Genomic DNA, 25,341 nt, shown 5'->3' on the forward strand with positions numbered 1-25,341 from the left:
ATGGATCCTTGATCAATCATATACAATTACTGTTAAAATGTACAAGTTATGAGTCATCATGAAAAAAAATTGCTATTGACTGTGTGAAGTAATAACACAATAATCTCTACTCAAGGTCCACTTATGTAATTGTTCTTGAGCTTTCAGCCATATCAATATTTACTGAGTAGTCATGTTCCATTATTCTGAGCCCCTTTAGGACCAGCTAATTTCTGCAGGGGTGCCATCACACTGACGCACCAGTTAATGCAAAACAAACCGCTGAGGTGTTTCTACCCCACCTTTCCTAATGACTACATCTCCCTCTCTCACACACACACACACACACACACACAGACACACACACTGCATTTAAACAAAGGATCACGTGATAACAGGCTTTATTAACCAGTCCTGCAAGTTGAGAGCAGAACTACACGCCAAAGCCTCTTCACATTCATCTCAAAATAAAGTAAATACATACATGCACTGTCACCATTAATAACCACCTTTCTGCCTTTTGGTCCATTTTCAAAACACCTACAAAATCATTGGTTTCCATAAACATTTGTAACACATGAGTCATGTTTATTCGAGGCTGCTGATCATATGTCTTGTGAGGAGTACCTTCACTTTACACACATATGTTTCTGGCTTGTTCTGATTTATGATGGAGTGTCAGGCTTATTTTAACATTGTTTTGCTTTCACCCAGATATTCTGCAGCTTTAGATGCCTCCAAGAAGAGCATCCATTGTATCATGCATAACGCGGCTTGCTTGCACAGCTCTTGCTAGAAATGGAAAGTGACTTATTGCTTCATTTAAAGCTTTAAAAAAAAGCATCAAAAGGCCCTTAGAGACATCATGTCTTTAGTACTGTCTCAGATTTAACAGCTCTAGTAAAGCGTGCCCAAAAACATATCCACAGGTCAAAAAAAAGCCTCATCAAGACTACAAAATGTTGGTGTTTGGTGTAGAAGAGTGGCTATATCCTATTGGAGAGGAGCAGCTCTACACAGTAGGCTGCAGTAGTTCCTGCAGCTGACACAAGGTGTCCTTCAGCGTGACCGCTATTGTCTCTGCATGCGTCTCCTCGCAGCAGTTGAAAGCGGTGATGGAGAAGTGGACGTGGTCGGCCTGGGGGTTGTAACAAATGGCATAACCGTCGGGAACGAGGGGCCCGAAACACATCACGCTGTCCGTGTTGGCAGGCACCTAAAGAAGCAAGAGAGATGAAAAAAAACAAGATACTGTAACAAAAGAGAAAAAGTTAGACCTGCACAAACTGCCTGTCCCCTATCAATATACATTACATCACAATTTGACATCACATTTTTGTTGAAAACAATAAACTGCGTACTTTAAATGCGTAAAACAAAACTTGGAATCATTCAGACACCAACATTTTGTAAAACATAACACAGCTGAAACAATCCGTCAATGTTTGAGTAGATGGACAGAGAATTAATCAGCAACCATTTTGATAATTGCTGAACCAAGTTATTTTTTAAGGAAAATACCAAATATCCGCTGTTTCTGACCCTCCAGTGTGAAGATTTCCTGCTTTTCCTTGTCTTATATAATAGAAGTTAAATATTGTTGTGTAAAGAACTGTTGTTTGAACAAAACAAGCTTTTCAAGATGTCCTTTTTTGACCAAACAAATAACTGATTAATTGACTGTCACATTAATCTGTAAAGAAAGTGACTGGATATGATCACATCTTTCAGCATCGGCCAGCACTTGTAGCCAAAATCATAATTCTGTGGATCCTAAAAGTAGGTGAAAAACTGAGGGAAATAAGTGGATCTCACTATTTCAGTACTTAGTTAGCTAAATTAAAAATGTATGTGTGTTGCAATTATATTGTTTACATAACTTGTTTACTTTTTCTAATGCCAATGTCATTATTGAGAATGTATTTAAGTTGCATTTGTTATTTCTACATTATTTAAATTTACTCCAAGTAAGTACAATTGCTTTGAAGTCTCAAGAAAGCCACTTTTGTCTGCCTGCCTGTGTTTAGAGGGAATTAAAACTTTCCCACCATTAAACGTCACATAACATTCAAATCTATGAGGACAAAAACCATCTCAAATGGGGTGCAGTGAGCTAAAAGGTTAAATCCTTTGAATCTTTACCACAACAGACGTGTTGACATCTGGTGTCACTGAACTGTATGTAAATTACACGTCTGGACTGAATAGTGTGAGAAGGTGAATTAAAGGAAAAGTGTCGACTTTGATCAAGCAGGATGAATCCAGATTTAATCACCAGAGTAAGGAAACTCACACTGCATCCATTAGCTAGCTACTTACGGGGCAATAACAGAAAGTGTGATTTATAAAACTCAATAAATTAAAACAGGCCATATAAACCACACACGCTTCTGCTGTCGAGAACATAATTCAAGCCCACACCAGTCCAGCCGGTAGGTTTACAGGAGGATCTGTAGGAGCACATAACCTGAAAGTCTCAGTGTCATCATATAAAAAAATCTGTAGATAAGAAGATTGATTGCTGGAAACTCCCAAACTGCATCTTGTTAGCAGTAAATACACCACATTAAAATAACATCACATGCTCCAGAACAAATGGAAAACTGCTGATAGAAAATTCCCAATATATTCACAGTATCATAAAAAATCCCAACTTCCTGTTCCTGCATGTGCTACAGGACTGTCAATACCTTCTGTAAAACAAATCTCTAGCCAAAAAAGACACACGTTACGACACACAGAAACGCACCTGCCCTGTTCGGAGTTTCCAGTGCGTTGCCAGGCCGTAAGCTGTATCCATGAAGATTTTGGGAATGCTGAGTCCTTCCTCGATGGCCTGTAGCTTGAGTCCCAGAAGGTGGCGGTCAATGCCGTGTCCTTTAAGCGTCTGAAAAGAGAAGGGGGGAAAAACACCAAGATAAGTGTTTATCAGTTAACAACAAATGGCAAAAGCTGTTGAAAGTCTACTTGTTATTTACCTGATCAGTCAGAGCTGCATAAGTATCAACAGCTTCTCTGAACAGTTGTAGCTTTGCCTCCCGCTGTAACGCAAAAACGTAAACCACATTATAAGCTAATCCACATTTCTTCTCGCTGTTAAATCACCTGGGTCGAAACAAGCAAAAAATTAAGCCTGTGTTTGCGTTTCTCACCGATACAGATGGATCAGCAAAAGCAAGAATGAACTTGAGCGTCTGATTTGTGGGCGAGCGGATATATTCTGTCCTCCCACCTCGGAACATCCGCTGAGAGATAATATCACAGGAAGCACAGACTTCATTGTGAACTCTACAAAAAAATAAAAAGTGAAATCAAAAACACAAACAATGTTAATTTCAATCTTCAGTCTGTTCTTCACCAATGTATGCGCAAAATTGAATAATGAATTCTAAAGTAGTGTATTGCACACTTCTAATTTAAATGTACTGCTTATACACAAAAGTGCAATAACATGTGGTTTGCAAACACTTTAAACAAATAAGGTGCTTTTTACCAGCAGTATTCCCTTTACACTGTAGCAATAAAATATTTATTGTAAATCTTAACTTAAACATTAATGTAATCAAATCAAATATAAAACCAAAGCTATTTACCACTGCCAGGGCATTACCTTTTATCTAGCTTGTTAAAACAAGTTAAGAGTCCAGAGCCATGATCATTACATAACAGGCACCTTCTGAGCAACAGGTTAACATATCTAAATCTGTTTTCTTGGGTTTTTTTTTTTGGTTTTTTTTTACAGGTATCAGCAGAAACATTTTTCTTTTATCATCAGGGAGCAGCATAAACAGTCTGTGTTCAGTAGCAAGTGTCCCTGTTAGAGTGAGGTGAAGTGGTCGAGCAGAAGGCGTATAGCAACAAGCGGATGCGGTTGTGCTTGCCTCACACAACGTCCACCGCCGAAGTTGAATTGTCCTGAACTTTTTGTGCACACCGCGCAGCACAAATCATTGGAAGACAGACTAATCCTCGCTGTTTGTGAGTTTCCAGAAACTATTACTGTTTACTAAATAGTTATCAGGACATCAACAGGAGGGAAATCACATGGCAGAGCATCCCTGCTAAACTAGATGTAGGCCTATCAGGTAAAGTATATATATTAGCCTATAATATTAACCAAAGTTAAATAGGCTACAGCTGTGTAGCACACAGAAGCCATTGCCATGGTACTGTCCATAGAGTGCCTGCCATTTACTTGCGGAGTGCTGTCTTACTTCTCCCATCCAGCGTAGCCTAGTCTGCCGAAGCCTCCCTCCACTGCTTGTTTGGGTGGGTGATTTGCAGACTGATCAACATCCCACCCCTCCTGTGACCCATGGTTTGACTGTATGTGTATTCAGAGCCAGTGAGCAATGGACAAAATAATAATAATAATAATAATAAAACTGCGTTAGCGTGAGATAAAATATTTGTCAGCATTAATTAATTAATGCATTAACGTGATAATAACGCGTTAACATGCCCAGCCCTAGTTTAAATGTAAATGAATAAATTAATACCATTTTGTACATTATTTCTACTGTCATTTCTAATTCAGGGTATATACACAGGAATCCTGAAGTAAAATTCAATACCTTTAAGACCTTTTCAACATATTTCAAGACTGACACTTTGAGATTAAATCAGCCATACACCTTTAAAGGGGATATTTTTGAGTTTTTAAAAGGAATTTAAATATATTTATAACAAATTTATTGCCTATATGTCGTCAGGTTGTAACGCCACCTAAAAATTGATGCATTCACCAACTTTCTCAGTTGCCTATAACAGCCTGTATAGGCCTATTGTTTTCTATGTGAAGGGCTGGTCAGATTTCCTGCCAAAAGCAACTGTCTTACATAGGTTATGATGTTTATGTACGCAACATTACAGCAAATCATGTGAAACACAGTGTAATTTTGTGTTTTACTTGGTTTAAACTAGATAATGTGAGCTTGCCTGCAATGATACGTGTGATAACTCGACCACTTGATCAATACAACAAAATTCAAATAGGCCAGGAGGGAACAAAGATGAAGAGAAAAAACTGAGTGATGAATAATGTAAGTAGTGTAACTTAGGCGGTGTAGCACAGGCACAACCTGGAGGAGGAACTAGTCTAAATGACTGTAATAGTATAATATTATAACATTAAGTTAAAAGTAAATTGTTAACTTAATAGTAAACTATAAGTTTGATATTAATATATTCATTATGTTCAATATAATAGTATATACCTTACCACTAGTGTAATATTAATTCAAATTACAGCTGTTTAAGTTTGGGGTTGTTTTTTTTTCATTAACTTTGTGCAAGAAAAATGCTCTAGGCTATATGATACTCCAACCTTGATTTTGGGCAGGCTACTAACTCCGCAATAATCATAACCGTTTATGCAGAACATTGAGTTCAACATTTATAAAGTTTGTTGCAGCACATCAATTTTTTTTTTTTAAATCCTGCTCCATCCAGGCTGTGATTGATCTGTGCACAAAAAGAGCATCGGCTTTATGGGAAGTTCAGCGTGTTTCAATAAAAGGCAGAGATTCAGCTAAATAGCCAAACGTAAGCCAAACCCACACGCTCCTTGAATTTTCCTTGTTGTCTTCTGTCTTACCGATTCAGCTTCTTGCAGCATATCTCGCTCTTGTTTTTCAGGAACGGAGCTGTTCAAGTGGCCACAGAGCAACCGGCCAACCGGGTTAATCCCGTTACTCCTGATCGCCACTCCGACTATGTTTTGGACGATTAACATTGCGGGTCCGGCAGGGTGGGAGATTACGGTCGTAAATCATTTTCCGGTTCGCACGGATCTATTTTTTGGAGTGTTTAAGAGTGAAACAGGCGCTCGGTAGATCCCTGCGCCTGACGTTACAGAGACGAATCACACAGTCAATACTCACTGCCTGTCTAGTATTTTTGGCTACGCATTATAAATAAATACGTTCACCTACACTTTTAGCAAATAAACCTTTGGACAAACAGGATTTTCACATTGAAAAAATTAACTTCAAAATTGAATACCTTGTTAAATGGTTGATTAACAGTTTAATACTTTTTAATGGCCTTAATTTTCGCAAAATTGATTTATTACCTTTTAAGACTTTTTAAGACCCCGCGGACACCCGTACATAGCAAGACTACATTGAATAAATATTGATTTTCCATCTGAATCGTCAGAATGGTTGAGATTGAAATCCCAACCCTAATTAAATGTTGAATCAATATTGCAGTACTGATGAAAAACGACCATGTATGAGCGTGACATTGGAATAATATTGATTTATAGTTGCCCCGATTATACTTGATTGAGCATTGATTTGTAGTTGACTGGGTAACAACAACAATGTTGAAAAATCATCTATTTATAGTTGACCAGAAATGACATGATATTGAAAAGCCATGGATTTATAGTTGCCCGGGAAATATGATTGAAAAGTCATCTATTTATAGTTGACCGGGAAATGACGTGATATTGAAAAGCCATGGATTTATAGTTGACCGGGAAAACTGTATGATTGAAAAGTCAATGCAGCATTATTGACCGGGAGACCATCGCTTGGTGGATCAACGTTCCTGAACCCCACACAAGTCCACATCAGGTAAGCACATATTTATTTATCTAATGTTTAATTGTACCAAATTTGTAGACATTTATCGTTTATTGACATTGTCTAACATTATATGCAGTCATAGACTATATACAAGTGTTTCAATACCATTTTATACTGTCAAATAGCACAATATCCAAGCTCCATCGTATTAGGATAAGTTACTTCGCTAGTATAAATGCTAACTTTATCACCAGAGGATAATATCCTGTACAGGACTGTAAATTATGTTAAAAACTGTACTTTATCTTTGCTCAGATTTCAACTGCTTTGCGAAATATATGCACACCTTTCTCATGCTCGTAACTGATCTTAGCTAATGCCCCTGTCATTTAACTTTAAATAAGCCAGCTAACTTGATATATCTGTCAGTCTTCTACAACTTTCAGCCTCCAGATTCAATCTATGACTGCATTAAATGTTTGACAATTTAAATAATGTTAAACTATAAACGTCAATGGATTCCACCACAGCCAAGCAGTCTACATCTTCAATAAACTGGCAAATTGGGAACATTAGTGAATTCAAGTAAGTTAACTGTTATATATATATAATATTGCGCCAATTCAGCCCGACTGACATTGTTCATCTTCACATCCTTTTCACTACTGAAAGTTGTTTTGTTTGTATGGTTTCTGTTGTAGATGCCCTGACTGAACCAATGGGGACAGAAGTCTTTGACTTTGCCCAGGCAGCACAAAAATGGCTTCCTATGCTCCAGATCTGATGGGTGGACAGAGCAGAACAGGAGTAGTGAATTAATTTTTTTTATTCCATAAATAAACTTGTATTTTTTAACTGATTCAATTGTCCGTTGTCATTTATACATTTTTTATATATTATAGTCTCTTTTATGTGGTTTAATATTGGTTGAAATAACATTTAAGTCATGTTGTGTGATATTTAGGTGGTGATGGCACATAGATAAGATGCTTGCCTTTGGTGTGGGAGACCCGGGTTCAATTCCCCACTGTAACCCATCCACCATTGTGTCCCTGAGCAATAACCCCTAGTTGCTCCAGAGGCATGCGACCTCTGACATATACAGCAGTTGTCAAGTCGCTTTGATAAAAGCGTCAGCTAAATGTAAAAGATTTTTAATTAGCTATGACGTTGTTTCAGTATTAAAAAAGGGTGCAAAATGATGATGAATCAACATCACAGTCTGATGTTGATTCAATTAAATTAGCATTGAGAGCAGAATGCCGTTTCAACGTCATTTCAATAGTAATATTGGTTGAAATATCATTGAAGTCAAGTTGATTGTTAGTTAGGCTATCATTTCAACGTTGTTTCAGTAGTAAGATTGGTTGAAATACCATTGAAGTCACATTGATTGTTAGTTAGCTATGATTTTAACATTGTTTCAATATTAAAAAATGGTGCAAAATGATGATAAATCAACATCAGAGTCTGATGGTGATTCAATTAAATTAGCGTTGAGAGCAGAATGCTGATTCAACATAGTTTCAATAATGTTTGCTATCTGCCTGTAATTGTCTTATAAGTGAGTCAAATTACCTGCCCTGGAGGGACAATGAAGATTATTTTGTTCTGTTCAGGCAGGCTGAGGGACAGGTTTCTGAATGTAGATTTCTCTTCTAATGTTAACAATTATTGTGTTTTGATTTTGCTTTGGTTAGTGACGCTGCCTTCACTGACCTGTAGTAGGCGAGCTGCAGAGCGACCTGGATGAAGGCGTTCGGACTCATGTTGTGCTGCTTGGGAAGGTCCTTGCCAAACCTCTTGAAGTTGAACACATTCACATCGAGGTCGTTGATCAGTCTGCGGGAAATTTAAAACATTTTGTAGTTGTGATTAAATCATTCTGCACTCAAGGTTCACTCACTTAGTTTTACAGCAGAGAAACTTGCTAAAATGTCACCGTGCGATTTAGGTATGGAAATTCGGTCAGGTGTTAACAAGTCCAAGCCTCATTCAGAAGGTAGTGAGATATAACCAAAAGCTCTGGAAAAAGCTAGCAATTTAGGTTGGTTTTACACTACATACAGAAATGTGTTCCCAAGGTCAAGAATAAACCTGCATCCATATAATTTGTATTGTCTGTTGTTTTATATAATAATTATTATAATAATTCTAAAATGTTTCGCTTTTCATTTTGTAATACAAGTGATTATCAGAGATCTTACAAAGTAGAGCATTATATGGTAAAACTTTACTTTAACCCCAATTTAGCATTTATAAGCAGAATACAAACATGTAATAAATGGTTTATAACCACATTAACGTGGTTGTAAGCAGCTATAAGGACATTTTAAGTGTGACATTAATGTGCAGTGTTAACAACTATATCTTCTCCTATGAGAACATATTTTATATTATTGCAACTATATTATCTGTTTATACACCAGCCTCCACTTATGGTAGCCCACGGGAGGAGTTATAGTCATTGCCAAATACATTAACAAAACACTGTTAGCAACACAAGTTGCTAACAACTACATTATCGTGTGTTATAAACCATTTATTAATTGTTTATATACTGATTATGAACACTCAAAAGGAGGATTGAAAGTAAAGTATGTCATTTTTATTTCAAGGTATTCTGGGCAAGATCTGCCCAGCTCAATTCCACGCTGCATGTCTGAAAAAAGCTTTAGTCCTCATTTAGGTCTTGGCATCTGAGTGATTTAAGAGTGCTCTGAAATTATAAAGACGCGTATAAAGGCTTGTGGGGAAAAGCCCGGATCACAATAACGACTTCTAATGTTTTTAAAAAGTCAGTCAAGCCCAATGACAGCTTTTTGTTTAGTTGCGGTTAAATTTACAGAGAAGATAAATGTGTTTACACTCCTGTGGCTTTTGCTTTAAGCCAAGTTTATTTCAGCTTTGCTAGATTTAGAAAAGCAAACATGTAGTTTACACTGTGCAGCCAGGCCATTCTTCCATTCTTCTCTTATCGTGTCAAGTATCCCATAGACACGTTCTCACTAAAACCACTCCACCCTGTTCAGAAAAATGAGTGAGAAGCTTACATATCGAGGTTCTGCTTGGCGTGCTCGATGTCCCTCTTAATGTCTCGGTCTATGTGAAAGTAAAGCTTCTTGGGCATCGGTAGAGGGATCAGCGGCGCTCTCTTTGGGTCTGGTTTCTCACTGCAGTCAGGAAAACACAATTACAAGCACATGAGCATGAAAGATGTAAAGGAGAAACACAGCCAGTTCTCACTTCATATTCTATCATAATGATCCATTTTGACTAAATCTGTGTATGTTTCTTTACTACAAAGATAATCGCTATGCCTTTTGGGTTGGCTGTGTTTAGAATTATTCTGTAATGAGACATTAAGCTAAAGCTTTAGCATGTCCTTGGTAACGCTTTGCCAGCGGCCTATGGCCTAGTATGTCTTTTCATGAGAAAAATGTAAGTTCAAATCATTTTGGACAAAAGTGTCAGGTAGTTGATAAACTGAAAAGTAAATAAAAGCTATCACTGAACACAGAGCATTTGTTTTTAAAAAAAGAATACATTTTCTAGTGGATAGGGGAGTTTCAACAGGCCCAGGTAAGCAAGATAGATATAAAGATTTGTGTAACAATCAAGGTTAAAAGTAAAGAGTCTCGCTTTAACAAGACGCGTTTGAAGCCGACAAGTGAAGAGTACTTTCATGTCAGCAATATTTACATTTAGCTTGGTTCAGCTTGGTTCCCCTGCTACTGGCTGCTTAAATAATCTACCAGCAATCATTTTGACACACAAAGATAATTAATAAACAAGACTGAGAGTATAAAGTCATGCTAGCAGCTCTGTGAGGCTGTATGTGTATAATGTTTACCATGGTCACCATCTTAGTTTAGCTTGTTAGCATGCTAACATTTGCTAATTAGCACAAAACACAAAGTGTGACTGAGGTTGATGGGAATGTCATCAGTTTAGCAGGTACTTGGTCAGAAAAAAAATTCTGACCTGATGGTGTTGCTAGATGAAAAGTAAGGGATCGCCCAAGCTATAAATTCATGAATACAGTACTAAAGAGCCACACACCAAGACAAGCTAAATGTATTTACACATGTCTATTTTCTGGTAACAATACAGGTTCAGGCAAAAAGCAGCCAGAGTTTGGCTTCAGTGGTACATTTTTAAAGCTTTAACAACACTTTCATGCATAAAGTAAGAGTCTAGTTCAAATGTCAAACTGATAACTCTGTAACAAACAAAACATTTTTATTAACCTTTACCAGTAAAAGTACATTTCAAAGAATTCTCTCAATTTCAATACTATGGGATGTATTGAACCAGCAAGTTCAATACATCCCATAGCAGAAGCAGTTATATTTTCTTTTTAACTCAAATAAACAACACTGTATCCAGCTAAAGTGTCTGAGGCCTTGTTTGATTGGCTCACAGTCCGACTGTATGGCAGCCAGCAAGGACAAAATTATGTTTGCTGGATTGTAAACACAGACACAATTTAGGAAATTATTAAGACAAGAAAAAAAAAAAAAATACATAAAACACCACAAATACACCAAGATAGGTGTCTCTCCTCATTAACCCTTTATCTCACCAGTACTCCAGGATGTGATCCAGCAGCGTTGCTATTGGTGGACCCTCAGCTATGGCTTGTTCATACAGAAGACCCCACGAGCCGTCCTCACCCACCACAAACTATTTTCACACACACACACACACGTTACAGTAGGCTGTATCAGCTACTTTTATATAAATGAACAATTCCGTGTCATATGTGAATATTCCTGCCGCTCACCTGCAGCGTTTTATCAAACCAGCGGTTGCCACTGTTGGAGAACGTCCCGCCTCCATGCAGAACCTGTGCTGCCTTGCGGCTGGCGTACCTGTCAATCAAAGACAGAACAAACAAAATTAACATAACTACTTGAGAGTTTCCATTTCATCCTACTTTATACTTCTACTACATTTATTTGCCGCTGGCGGCCTTAAAGTATGTTAATTATTGTGTTCCTATGAGTGATTCTGACTGTCATGCAAACCCAGCTGTGTGATTCCCTGTCGAGGATTGGTTCCTCTGGAGCTGAGACCACCTACTTCCTGTTTGCTGTGCGCTGGCGTCTGTGATTGGTGTGGCTGTGATCCGACCGAACCTACCAATCAGGACTCTTCAATCAACGCCAGCTGGACTATAAATAGCTTGTGTCCACAGTTCGGCGACTGTGAGCCAGTGATCAGTTCGCCTTGCTGTTGGTTGCATACACTGTTAGTTTAGTGAGTATTTAGAGTGTTTATATTTCTTGATATTGTCTGTCTGTTGCCTGTCTGAGTGGCTTCAGGCAATAGTTTTGAATCATTGTAAATCACATAGCGTGATATGGTGCACCAAGCGTTGGGCACTCTCTTGTTTGGGTATTCTACGTTGCAGAATAACTGCTCGTTTGTTTACTTTGTACTTTTGTCAGCATATAGGTGCTGACCTCATTTTGTTCTTTAGTGTGTGTTTTTTGAGCTGAGTAACGGTCTCTGAACAAGACCCTCTTTTGTTTGTGTATTTGTCAGTACCTATATAGACTCTCTTTGTTGCATCTTGTGCGAGCTCATTAATTAAACCTTTGACTTTAACCGGAACATTTCAGTTGTCCTATTCAATCTCATTTCTATCCCAATCACTTGTTGCTGCCCTACCTTAACGAGCTAGGTCGTAACATTAGTTACTTTTTTCTTTAAAAAAACATGATGCAGTACTATACTATTAATCTACCCAGTTATCTATTATCTACCTAGTTGTATACAAAGTATCTAAAATTAGCTCCACACTGAACTACAACATTAAAATATTCTTATCATACATGTGATAAAACCATATAAGATTTTATAATAATATAACACTTCGAAAGGAGCCATTACACCTAATGAGTACTTTTACATTGATGCTTTAAGTAGTTTTTGATGATAATACTTTGGTACTTTCGCTTAGCTAACATTTTGAAATCAGGACTTTCACTTATAATGGAGTATTTTTAGAGTATGGTATTTCTACTTTTATTTAGGTTAAGGATCTGAGTACTTCACAGAACAGAGGAATACTTTGGATATCTATTTCATGAGGCAGATGTGTACGAGAGGAACGAGCGACTCAAAAGTTGTATATAAACTGCAGGTATCTACCACTTTTGTATGTGCGGAAGTTTATTTGCAATTAGTCAAGATAGACATTCAAATCTAAGTGTTTATAATTCTTTAGATACAAATCTGCCAAGTAGTAAAAACTGGGAAGACTGAGGAAGTGATCATTGAACATTGTTGCCAAATGTTTACAGACAACACAATGATATCTGAATACACATAGACGATTACCCAACATGTGTAGGAAACACAGAAATACCTGAGTGTGGACTCAGGAGTGTGTGTCTGAGTGTGTGTTTGTGTGTATGAGCATATGCATACTTCTCATCTGATATCCTCATGACTGGAGAATCCAGACACAAGGAGAAAAGTCCCGTCTCTATCAGCCGCACTGATTCCTTGTTCAGTTTATCTGAGTTACACATACACACACACACACACACACACAGAGCGAGAGAAAGAAAGATCATGAAAATAAACAAGTAAAATGTCAAGCTGCAAATAAGTACCACGTGTCTTATTTATCAAAACATACCAGCTTTGACCTGCTAAGCCAATTTCTGGTACTAGCAAGTCTGTTTTTGGCCTGAAACATGTCTAAAAATCGTAACATTTACATATTTCCCTACAAATCACATACACTTTTCTGACCAAAGCATGTCACACGTTTCAGATTGATTTCGAGGTTTCAGTTATAACAAAAACCTTTTTACACACTTAAATCTGCTTGAGAGATCCTTCAAAGTAATCAATAAGTCAGCTCCCTTTATGCATTCCTTGCAGAGAATCTGGTAACGCAGAGAAGTCTTTCCCTGATGGTGCATTTAAAGAAATTCTGACATCCAAGTCGGGATCAAACTCTGAAGATGTACAGTGAGAAGTGGTATAAAGAAACTAAGTTTATATACCTCACTTAACTACAATTACGAGGTACTTGGACATTATTTGAGTGTTTTCTTTTCATGCTACTTTATGCTTCCACTCCACTGCCTCTCAGAGGAAAATATTTTTACTTTACTACATTTATTTTACAGCTTTAGTTACTAATTACTTTACAAATTAATACTTTTACATACGAAACTTATAGAACATTTATAAAATATCATGCTTTGGTAAAAATGTAACTACAGTGCCTAACAATATATACACAAGTAGTGCTGAAACGATTGGTTCATTAATTGATTGACAGGAGATAAATATTTTGATAATGGTGTTAGTAAAATTTCATTGTATCAGCTTCTTAAATGTGAGGATTTACTCCCTTCCCTTGTAATTATTTAAATAATTAATCATTTTTACATGTGGACTGTTGTGGTTGGACAAAACAAACATCTTAGAACCATCAACCCCTCCCTTCAGTGCTCCCTCAGAAGCTCCGCCAAAGTAAACATTTTGCTGTGATTAAATAGCAATAAACGGATCAAACAGATGCTGAAATAACTACAATATGATGCAGTTTTGTTAAACATATGAATTCATGCTTTGTCAGGTCTGTCAGCAAGACAGCAGGACAACAACATATTCTAAAATGTTTGTTTTCTGAATGGTATTCGGAGCGATCAGGGCTACGCTATGCTAACGTGGTCACAGTAAAGTACAACGATAGCTGGACTAAAGTTACATACACATGTTTTCTTAACTCACTAGGTAGTTCAACCTCCTCGCTTTCTTTTCTCCCAGCAATGTCCAGTTTTGTCCGGATTTTATGTAAATATGAAGTAGTGCCAAACGACGCTAACAACAGTGGAACCGGATGTGCACGGAATCTAGCTGCTGAGAAGCTCGAGTATAGATAAATCAACATTGTAATCCTAAAAACTAAAGTAAAAACCTAATTTAATAAAAAGCAGTTTACACTGAGCTCCTCCCTCGAGCAAACGGCGAAGTTGCGAGCAAAGTCCAGTCCGACCACGGGTGTTTATTTGTCCGAAAGCTGGAGCGCTGCTCCCTGCTCCTCTAGCCCAAGTTTAGCAGCTCTCAGCCGGTCAGCAGATTTTCAATCGCCCACTCTGCCTGGCCCTCTCCACAAGGTCCACCCCATGTTCTTTGTGTTCCATTTACAGAGTAAGGACTGTGTAGGAAAACTGGATTTCTGTCTGTATTGAGCACTTTTACTTTTAATACTTTAACTACATTACCCAGATTATATATTATATTAAATACTGTACTTTTAATTAAGTAACATTTTCGATGCAAGATTTTTACTAGTAATGGAGTATTTTTTACAGTGTATTAGTACTTTTACTTACAGTGAGCTCACGTGGACGTGGTGAAAATGACTTCATGTGAAACTAGTAGTTTCTTACGTTAAACATGTTTCTGTTTGGCAGGAAAATATCAAAAACGGCCTCTGCTTGCAACTATCACAACTCAGACTTATAAAGCAGCAAAGAATAAGGAAGACCTTTCCTTTCTCAAGCATGTTTTTTTGCAGTTTGATTATAACCGAGCAATGAAATTAAATGGGAACCAACAGCAGCCCAGAACGCTTGCTTGTAATTACCGGCTTAAAACATGCAAAATCCTCTACTGTATTTTAACAGTATAAACATAGTAGAGTTTTTGGGTATACAGTAAATGCTACATAGACCCGCTTGACGGGAGTGTATGTCGTCCTGTGGTCTACCTCTCAGCAGGCGGTTGTAGGCCTCTCCCCACGTGTGACGGTGCTCACTGGTCAGGATGCCCATCGGCTCTTTGTCCGTCTTCCAGGACTGAGACCTGATCCTCAGCAGCTGGCTGTGGATCTGACTTTCCGTCATCCGAGAGCCGTCACTGTTGTAAACCTCCAGCTGGAAGAACTAGTGAGGAAAACCAGAGAAAACGAAGGCCATCTCTGTTACGTCCGTTCTCTATAGATGATTTGATGAGAGATGCTAGAAGGGTGAGGCTTTCTGTGTTGTTTTTGGGAACAGCAGCCCCCCACCCCACCCACTAAATGTTGTGTTTAATTTGCTTCAGACACACACACTTCTTGGGAAGTGCTGTGCTCACAGTACGCATATTTGTGATTCATTTAACCTCTGGAGCTTTTTCTTTCTATATCAACACCAACACAGGCAGTGCTGCTGCTGTCAACACAAACTGACTACTGGACAAATAAGATCTGATGACACTTAGAGCTTCAACAATCAGTTTATTAAATTATTAGTCCACCAATCTGCAGCTGTTTTAATAATCAATACATTTTTAAAATCAGATTTTAAGCAAAAGTAATTAAAAAAAACTGACTTATCTAAACATTTTCAGTTCTTATTCCACTATGATAGAAAACTGAACTAAGACGAAATATTAAGACATCATTTTGGGTTTTGAGAAATTGTGTTTGTGGCATTTTGCACTATTTTCTGATACAGAATGATTAATCAATTATTTGGAAAAACAATAGTCAGATAAGTGGATTAAAACAAACGTTGCAGCCCTACTTGTTTTTAAAGCTGCAACCATTAGTCGAATAATCAATAAGTTAATCAGCAGTAAATCAATCTGCAACTATTTTGATAATCAATTGATTGTTTCAGTTATTTATCTGGAACAAAAGCCAAACATTCAGTGATTTCAGCTTTTCAAAAGCAAATATTTGCTGCTTTTATCTACTTTATATCAGACTGAATATTACTGGATTTTGGACTGTTGGTCAGACAAAACAAGAAATATGAAACTCACTTCGGGAGAAATTGTGATTTCTTTCACTATTTTGGACATTACACACACCAAATGACTGATCAAGAAAATAATCAACTATGAAATCAGCCCTTTCTTACAGTTCTACTTGGGTTTACCCTTTACTGCCAATTGGACAATAAATAGGATGCATGGGCCCATAATTCCGCCATTTGAAGATTACCATGTTTCCAGAACAGCAAAAACATGCTCCATAAAAATCCATAAATTTTAAATCGTCCAGTGTTTCATCACAACTTAGTTGTCCGATACTCCTGTTTAACGCAGAAATTTTAAAGCTGCAAGAGCTGATTCAGACAGCCACATGTATATTTGTTTAGTTTATCTGGACTCAGACAAAGGTACCAAATAGAAGCAACAACATCAACTTAATGTACTTCTTGGCCTTTTTCCAAGTCAAATTCACCTTTACTGATCGTCTTAGCTGGAGGGGCGCTTAAATTGAGCCAGTGTTTTCATCTGACATGAGAAAAGAGAAGATAACTGAAGACTGTGTACACACACACACACACACACACACTAAGTATACATATAGACAATATATAAGTCTATGAGGCTTATCTTGTTTTGATTCCTCTCTCTGTAAGACCTGCTGCCAAAAGGTATAAAAGATCCTCAATACCTGTTTACAAGGCTCGGTGCATTCGTAATTTGTAACTTAAAAAACCTAATGGGTGTGACAGCACGACGACGCAACATGGCTGTAATGTCAAACAACTTGCAATCCCACAAGGGTGATAAATGTTATTTGATTCATCTATTGTCGGCTCATCCCACCTGGTAGTTCCTGACAACTGTGATGTGTGTCGGCGAGCGTCGGGAGAGGCCGTGGTAGGCGATGTGGTCGTGTTTGGGACCGGGGATCCTGCAGGAGGAGAAGAGAAGCGGGTAGAGCTCCATGCAGAGAGGGTTCCCTCGCACGTACTCGACCGGCAGCTGGCCGCTGATAAGAGACAGACAGAAGCACAAAAGTGTGTGTTAATGTTCATATTTAGTCTCTTTAGTAAAAAAACATTTTTCTGGATACATGGTTTTATTTTTATCTGCTCATACTTGTATACATATTGATTTGGATGCAGCAAACCTCCTTTTGTTCCTACCAATACAGATTCAGACACCTGAACTCAGGATATCTAAGCATACAGATAAACACCCAGATACCTGTGATCACTTTTCTGTAAAACCTTTTCAGGAATATTTCAATCAACTTGTGTCGAGAATTTTCTAGACACAGGTTGATTTAAATGAAAAACACTGCAAAATTAGGCTTTTAGTGCTTAATAATAGACAGAAATACGATAATAATATAGAGTTTTTTAGCAGCCCACCAGTTGTAGATGTAGATAAAATCAGCTCAACCTCACTATATGAAACTCACTTGAGTCAGAGCCCTGCTGTGTAATGTAAATGAAACTGTGGTTCATTTATATTCAGTATATTCGTGCATCCTGTTTAAAACTATTTTTGTCTGCTGGGGTATTATCGTATTCATAGATTCCCAATGTCAGACGTTTTTCAATTCATGCAGATATCTTTTATGCATCCCTAAAGAACTCTGTGTAATCGCAGCATAAAGCCCCCTTTGTTATTTTTTTTTTAATCATGATTCATTCAATCTATCTGTTAAACTGCCCTCTGTTCTGCTTACTTCAATAATAAACTATAAAGGCTAAACTAAAGTGCAATTTACTAAAGTGCAATTTTGAGGTAGTATTTCCATTTTCTGGAGGATTTATTGATCCGCTGGAGTAAATTCACACACTAGCATAAAAAGTAATTAAAATTAGCCCAGCTGCAACATTAAAGTGATAAACATTATCACTGATTAATGCATCAATAATTATAATATAATATTTATAATTCAGAAATGGCCCGCGACCCTGTACGCACTATAAGCGGTTGACGATGGATGGATGGATTCAGAAATGGGCCATGCTGCATAATACTATACTATATAATATATATAATAATATATATATAATATATAATATATATAATACTATAGTACTTTAAGTATACTTTGATGCTAATACTTTTCTACTTTATCTTAAGCAAGATTTTGAATTCAGGGCTTTTACTTGTCAGAGTATTTCTACACTGTCATAGTGCTACTTTTACTTAAGTAGAATCTAAATACTTCTTACATATATGACACAGTTTTCATAGTAACTACTGTGAGATTTATCTTTGCTGTACATCATATTACTGGATTATTATTATTACTGACACGTAAACATCTAAGTATTTAATATTGTGGTTGGTCAAGGTGGAGCTAATAAATTTTTATACTGTTGGGAAGTTTAATCTACAACAGTGCATCTTCTTTTATAAACGTTTCTTTGTTTGTAAAATATCAATCTGCAAAGTAATTGTAGTTTTGAAATAGATAGAGCAAAAAGCAACAGAATTCCCTCTTAAAGTTTGTGGAGAATTAAAGTAGTTGAGTAAATGTAATCAGTTACATTGAGCCGCTGATTCATGTGTGCTTGAAGAGTCAGAGACAGTTCGGAGGTCAACAAATATTTCAGTTTATCCTGCTTAGTATGAGTCCACTTAGTAGCCAATGATGATTCAGATGACAAAACATCATAAATACCCTAATGTGGCAAACTGTTGCTCTAAACCGACCGATTACTGCTCACAATTTATATTTCTCTCTGGGAAAAGGGTGCACACGACAGAGAGCTTTCAATAGTGTGCTGTTGGTTTTGCACAGATAATGTTACAGGCAAATACATATGGACCCAGATTAACTTCATACGGCCGAGAAACACAGACTGGTGCCAGCCGGGTTCAAGGTTACAGCACTAAAATAGCAGTCAGTCAGAGTGATATTACTGTAGCATTTGAACAAAGGTCAACAACAAGTTCAATAGCTAATAAACACTAATGTTTGCAGCAGAATATTATTAGCAGCTGGTTTAATTTGCTTGTCATGGGATTTCTGTATATTGTGAACACTCATTGTGTTCATCTACAGAGCAGTAACACTGAACGTGAACACAGATGTGATCTGAACATAAATGAAATTTAAATATGTTTTATTGGGGTCAGCATTAAAACTAAATGCTTCTTATCCTATGGTTAAATGTAGCCAAGTACACTGAGTCATACTCAAGGCCTGTGTTTAGGTACTTGTACTTCACTTAAGTATTACATTTCAGAGTGAAATATTGTGTTTTTACTTTATTTCTGACATTTATTTTTCATACAAAACACAAGATGAGCTTAAAAAATAAAAAGACAAGCATTGTTCAATAATAACAAATCTCCTTCTTATCAAATGATTTTAGTCTGAACTTGAGTCGTTCAAGTTTTATTAAAGTGTATTAGGAAAATTTCAAACTGTTATAAACACAAATCAATTACTGATAAAAATGTTTCTAAAAACAAGTGCATTTACTTAAGAAACATGTTGAAATATTCTTACTGCTCTGCAAAATAAGACTCTTAGGACTCAACTATAGACAGAAATGTCTGTATAGGATTGTTTTTTCCAACACTTAATGCAATGCTCCTCACACATGAATACACATGTTATATCCTATTATAAATATATATAATATAAAATAACACTATAAAAAGGTGCCACTTAGCGTAACAAATACTGTTATTACTTTAAGTACATTTTGCTGATCATTCTTCTGCACTTTCACTTAAGTAGATGTATGAATGCAGGATGTTTACTGTTGCTAATACTTTTACTAAAGTAAATAATCTGCTTTATTAATGTGCAGGACAAGGTTGTCTTCAGTTTGCCAGCAATCATTTTTATCAATCATGTCTATTTGGCTCCAGCTGAGGGCAACTTACCTGTTGATTTTGGCCTTGAAGTCCAGAACTGCCGCTATGAGTTTGGAAGCAAACCTAAGAGGAGACAGTTGTTTTATTATGTCACACAGTTGATTTTAAAAGGGGGAAATTCGTCACAGTACAAAAAAAAAAGTTCACATTCACTAGAATCTGTTAAAGGTGTCAAAGGAGGTTACTGATGCAAAACACAGAGCGGGACTGAGCAGAATTTTTTTTGGTGTCAGGTGAAAACAATGCACCATCACAACTTGCAAGAATATCAGAAAAACAACCACATGGTGAGCTTGACCACAAATAATTTTCTCAACGAATGCAATTATTTTGTCTAAAGCTAAAGGTTGGTAAGTATCTTCAGCTCATAGAGGGGCAGGTAATCAGGTTACAAGTTCTTAATGACAAGAGGTATTAACTAATCAATTTATTGATAATAAAATTTAAAGACAGATGCAGTCAGCAGTGGTGGAAAGTAACTATTTAATCAAGTTTATCATGTACATAAGTACAGTACTTATTAGTATAGTATTTCCATTTTCAGCTACAGTTCAGAGGGAAATATTGTTCTTTTTACTGCACTACATTTATTTGACACCTTAAATTAATTCAGATTACACAAGCTACCTGGCAATATATATTATATAGTTTAAAAAATAAAAAAAACTTTACCAGCTGCAACATTAAGATAACATACACAACAATAAATCAATAATTATAATTCCATAATATACATGATTCTGAAATGGGCCATTCTGGGTAAGTGCTTTTACTTTTTGTACTTTACTTATTTTGTAATTTATGTATTTTATGATGCAAATACTTACATGTACTTTCACTCAGGTAAGAACACAGTAGAACTGCTACCTTTACTTACTTACTTCTCAAGTAACAGATCTGAGGCAGTCAGGCAGGCAGCTCTATTACAATCCATTGCTTATCAGAGAATAGAAGTATATTTAATAGAGAGAAGTATATTTTAAAATATTTATTGTGATGCCAGAGTTTTGATAAACTTTCAAAATGTCTTCCCACCTTTAACCAAGGATATGATCATTTAATTTAGAAGGAAATCATCCAAACCACCGTCTAAGACCTTCATTAAAGGAACTGGTATTGAATTCTGTAGAAAAGTATAAATATCTACGAACAATCATTGATAGTGATCTGAAATTTGATACTAATTCTGATACAATCTGTAAGAAGGGTCAGCAATGTTTGTATTTTAGAGTAGTAGATTTAGAGTTCCACGATTCAAGAGCAATAAGAGCAAAAACTCCTTTGTTCCCTGTGCAATAACCCTGCTAAATCATCTCAGGTAACATCATATTTAGAGATTGTTTTATGATTTAATGTAGATCTATTTATTAGGGATGCACCGAAATTTAAATTCTTGGCCGAAGCCGAAACTGAATTTGCCGAATACCAAAACAAGTACATTCACATTTTTGCACCATTTCATAAATTAAATAGTCAAAATGTGCTTTTTACTCAGTGTTTCCCACAGGATTTGGAGAGACTATGGGGGGTGGGTCCGAGGCTCAAGAGGGTCCGGAAAAGTAAATTACATGTGTCCATTTACTTTTAATTTACACATGTAATATTTTTTATACTTTCTGTGAATATAATCCAATTAATCTTATTTCCATACTGTATAGACACCTTTTTTTGAAGACCGGACGTCGTCACATGTGTATCCTCGCGCTAAATTCATCAAGTCCGACCCAATATGATAAATGTTGTATGTGGTTCTTGTATCGCATAACATGAAGACTTTACAGCCTCTGTTCAGGTAGGACTCTCATACTGCAACACTCTTTGTAAAGAGAGAAAATGAAAGGATAAAGTCGCTAACCTGCCTGTCAACTCGCACTGGTCCGTTTCAGTGGATTTACCATAAAGGCTTGAATACCTGTGCACTCCAAATGTAGGTGCGGCCAGCTAAATCGTTTTCTCACAAACAAGTGACAGAAACAATCAAAGCGATTCAGACAGTTTGTTGCCTTTTCTAAGAAGTCAGCCACAGATGGAGTGGACGTGCTAGGAGACAATTCAGCAGAACAGTGTCTGCACGACAATTTTTGCGTCTTTCACAGACGATTAATTTAGGTGGCCGAACATTCGGTGCATCCCTATTATTTATAGTGTATTGTATGTACTGGTTACATTTTATTTTACTTTTGTGTGTTTGTGGTGTTTATTCGGATGCTTGTATGTTTTATCTTGTGCCCTGACTGCAAGTAAAGTTTCCCCACTTGGGATAATAATAAATGAACGGAACTGAACTAAAATAATCAACAAAAACTGCGCTGATCTGATGAATTAGTTGACTAATCAACAAATGGGGTCTGAATCGTGGCCTTGTTGCACTCTGAAAGTACATAGTTTTTCCAAGGTGCAGGGGATGATTAAAAGAGCAGCTGAATGCTGTGTCAGTGTTGGTGTGTATGTGCGCTGACTCACACTAGCTGGCTCCTCCAGCCATTATAATCCCTCCTCGGCAGAGAAATGGCCGGGCTTGAGTGCACAGGCAGCGGCTGTCTGCTCTCCAAGTATGCCCACTGCACCCACCAGGGTGTGATCTACAGGGTAGAGACCACACACACATTCAAGCAAGAGAAACTTTGTGGTTAAGACCAAACCGCCGTGATGATATATGTGCTGATGTTTTAAAAATGTATTGTATAGTAAATATTTGTTTTGGCTGCAATCTTCCTTCGGACACAAACTGTTTCAGACTCTCCCTTCTGGCAGGAGGCTGCGGTCCATCAGGACCAAAAACTCCCACTCCAGAAACAGCTTCTTCCCGTCTGCAGCTAGCCTCATTAACAAGGCCCAGGTCCCCCACTGACACTCCCCCCTTGCAACTGATACAAATGTCTCTGCACATGTAAATACTGTTTCATCTCGTGTTGGGCACAGACCTGGCACGTCGCACATATTTGTTGTTGATTGTTGATCTTTGTTGTTGTATAATTTTATGTTGTCAGTTTATATATTTATATGTACACAATATTCTCTTCCGTTACGTTGCTTCTGCACGGCACAGACCCAGAATAATGCACATGTGTATATCTGCAACGTTGTTCTTCCATTCCATATTTATATATTTCTACATTTATTTATGTTGACTGTATGTTTGTCTACATGTAGCACCTTATCACCACAGAAAATTCCTCGTATGTGTAAAACACTACTTGGCAATAAAGCTCCTTCTGATTCTATTTGTTTGTTTATTAGTTTGCAAAATATCGCAGAAATGTGATTAAGAAAACAGGGTGAACACTGTTTTTTTTAATGCATCTTTTCTCATAAATTTCCCCCTTTACATGAATGAAAGAATGCACTACTTGTGACTGTATGTCGGGGAATTTTAACACACATCAGGTTCCAGGGGCTGATAATGTTTTAGTATTAAAAAAACGTGTTATAACTCATTTCCTGTATGTTTTTTACATTTTATTTTGTTGCTCTTGTGCTAAAATCCTGCATGTTTGATCTCTTGGGCCGAATGCTTTTATTTTGAAGCAATTTCTACCTTTTGTCTTGAAAAGGGCTTTATGAATAAATCTTTACTTACACTGAATTTTGTAATACACAGCCTGGGTCCTTTATTTAGCACAGTTGCAACAGACTGCTCTTATTAAAACGACAAATTCTGGATTGTGCAGCCTTTCTGTGCGCATGTAGTATTTGTTTATCTTTTGAAGCATCTTAGCTTCGTTTAATACTTAATCAACACAGAGGTTATAATTCTAGAAGAGGTGAAGAGCAGGTAATGTTTTCTCTTTTGGAGGGTTTCAGGCACCACTGCTTTGGCCTGATATAGTGATAAATAACAGCAGTGTTAAACCCACTCATTATGTGCTTCAAACACACTTTAAAGTGCTTTAAAACACAAACATATCCATCTCTAACATCCGTCACATTTCCTACTCTGACAGAGCAGACACAGACCCAGTTCTTGGTGTGTTTGGCTCTCCTCTCCAGCCCCTTCTGCAGGTGTGCACCGAGGCCGCCCGGCCTGCCGAACTCCTGCACCATCTTCTGGGTGTGGCTGAGCTCTTCTGGGGGCAGCAGGGGCTCCAGGGCCCTCAGGTAGCCCTGCAGGGTCTGGGCCAAAGGGGGCACAGGCTGGGAGGGCACGGAGGAGGAGAAACACAGCTCCTGCCTTAAGGAAACCTGGAAGGAGAGGGACAGTAGCTTAAGGATTTCTGCAGAACTGAGTGAAATATATTTGCTTATTGCACTGCAAACTCCCTTGATGGCACGACAAATCCAACCAAGACGTTTTAAGTCTACTTAAAGTGCAGATACAGTAACTCTGCATGTCAGCACAGTGAAATGACTTCCATGAAAGTTTGACCAAATGCCAATAAGAGCTGGGCACGGCGTATCAAAAAAGGAAGTGTGAAAGATATGATTGTGGAAACATGATCAGCTGCTTCTTAATCGTTTAACAACCCCGGTTGCTATAATAGCTATACAGTATGTGACTTAACGTTAAGTAACGTTATTATAAATTGCCAACAGTATGAGACTTTAGTTAGACAGCTAACTCTAAAAATAGATAAACGACTCACCCGAGACAGCCATGCTCTGCAGGATCCTGGTTGTATTTTCCTCAAAATCATGTTTCATTAAATCAGAAATCCACTCTGTGTTGCATCTGTGACACAAAAAGCAGTTTTGCCTTTATGTTCTGGTAACTTTTGAACAAAGCCCACGGCGTCAGACCGTCAAATAAGTGACGCCCAGCCCTCCTGCTTTTCCGTGGTGGATGTAGATTAGAGTCCTCATCGCTCGACAGATCCTAGTTTGAAAACTCTTCTGCATGTGATAAAAAAGCAAAGGCAAACCCCCCTCTCTGTGTTTTCTTCCCACAAAATGCGAGCATGCCAAGTTTCACGTACTGAACTGAGCTGGACTGACGCTACAAGCCTGCGCACGTGTTGACGTAAAAGTGTTTAAGGCCTGTTCCGTAAACAGCTACGTGACACGAATACCGCGTCTCCCCGCAGGATGTCGCTGTTACACCTCGTGATGGGGCTGTGTGATAAGCTTTAACGGAACAAGGAGCCTGGACAACAAGTAACAACATAACGTGTGTATACAACTTTGCATTATATATTACCTAATTAAGAGTATAATCAGGAAATGCACTTTCAATTAAAAATTATTTCAGGTTTCCATTCAAACACAAATGCAGGGCTTCCAACTTTTG

General features: G+C 37.5%; 1 protein-coding gene across 2 annotated transcripts; it reads right to left on the reverse strand.

Moving 5' to 3' along the window:
• Window positions 1–363: 363 nt before the first annotated feature.
• Window positions 364–25,061, reverse strand: cratb (carnitine O-acetyltransferase b). Of its 2 annotated transcripts, none has more exons than XM_038724285.1 (15): window positions 24,701–25,061; window positions 24,075–24,299; window positions 22,581–22,699; window positions 20,127–20,180; window positions 17,151–17,256; window positions 15,256–15,277; window positions 12,951–13,041; window positions 11,299–11,386; window positions 11,098–11,198; window positions 9,566–9,685; window positions 8,232–8,354; window positions 3,132–3,267; window positions 2,958–3,020; window positions 2,729–2,866; window positions 364–1,195 (listed from the first exon to the last, which is right to left on the reverse strand). In XM_038724285.1, exons 1-15 carry the CDS (start codon window positions 24,749–24,751, stop codon window positions 992–994), a joined length of 1,641 nt encoding a protein of 546 aa, XP_038580213.1. In that variant the 5' UTR covers window positions 24,752–25,061; the 3' UTR covers window positions 364–991. The 2 variants fall into 2 exon arrangements, with proteins under 2 accessions (XP_038580213.1, XP_038580211.1); XM_038724283.1 differs by having other exon boundaries at window positions 15,256–15,430; window positions 17,091–17,256.
• Between the last annotated feature and the right edge of the window lie 280 nt (window positions 25,062–25,341).

This window comes from Micropterus salmoides, unplaced genomic scaffold (assembly GCF_014851395.1).
Source record: "Micropterus salmoides isolate LMB-PRFRI ecotype aquatic unplaced genomic scaffold, ASM1485139v1 Ms_hic_scaffold_17, whole genome shotgun sequence".
In the NCBI taxonomy this organism is placed as follows: Eukaryota; Metazoa; Chordata; class Actinopteri; order Centrarchiformes; family Centrarchidae; genus Micropterus; species Micropterus salmoides.

Coding starts and splice junctions, on each gene's coding strand:
- cratb (XM_038724283.1), bottom strand. CDS start 24,751: ATGATTTTGAGGAAAATACAACCAGGATCCTGCAGAGCATGGCTGTCT. Junction 9,686..11,097: donor GATCACATCCTGGAGTACTG/GTGAGATAAAGG, acceptor TCCTGACTGCAG/TGAGAAACCAGACCCAAAGA. Junction 3,268..8,231: donor CTGCAGCTCGCCTACTACAG/GTCAGTGAAGGC, acceptor ATTTTTTTGTAG/AGTTCACAATGAAGTCTGTG.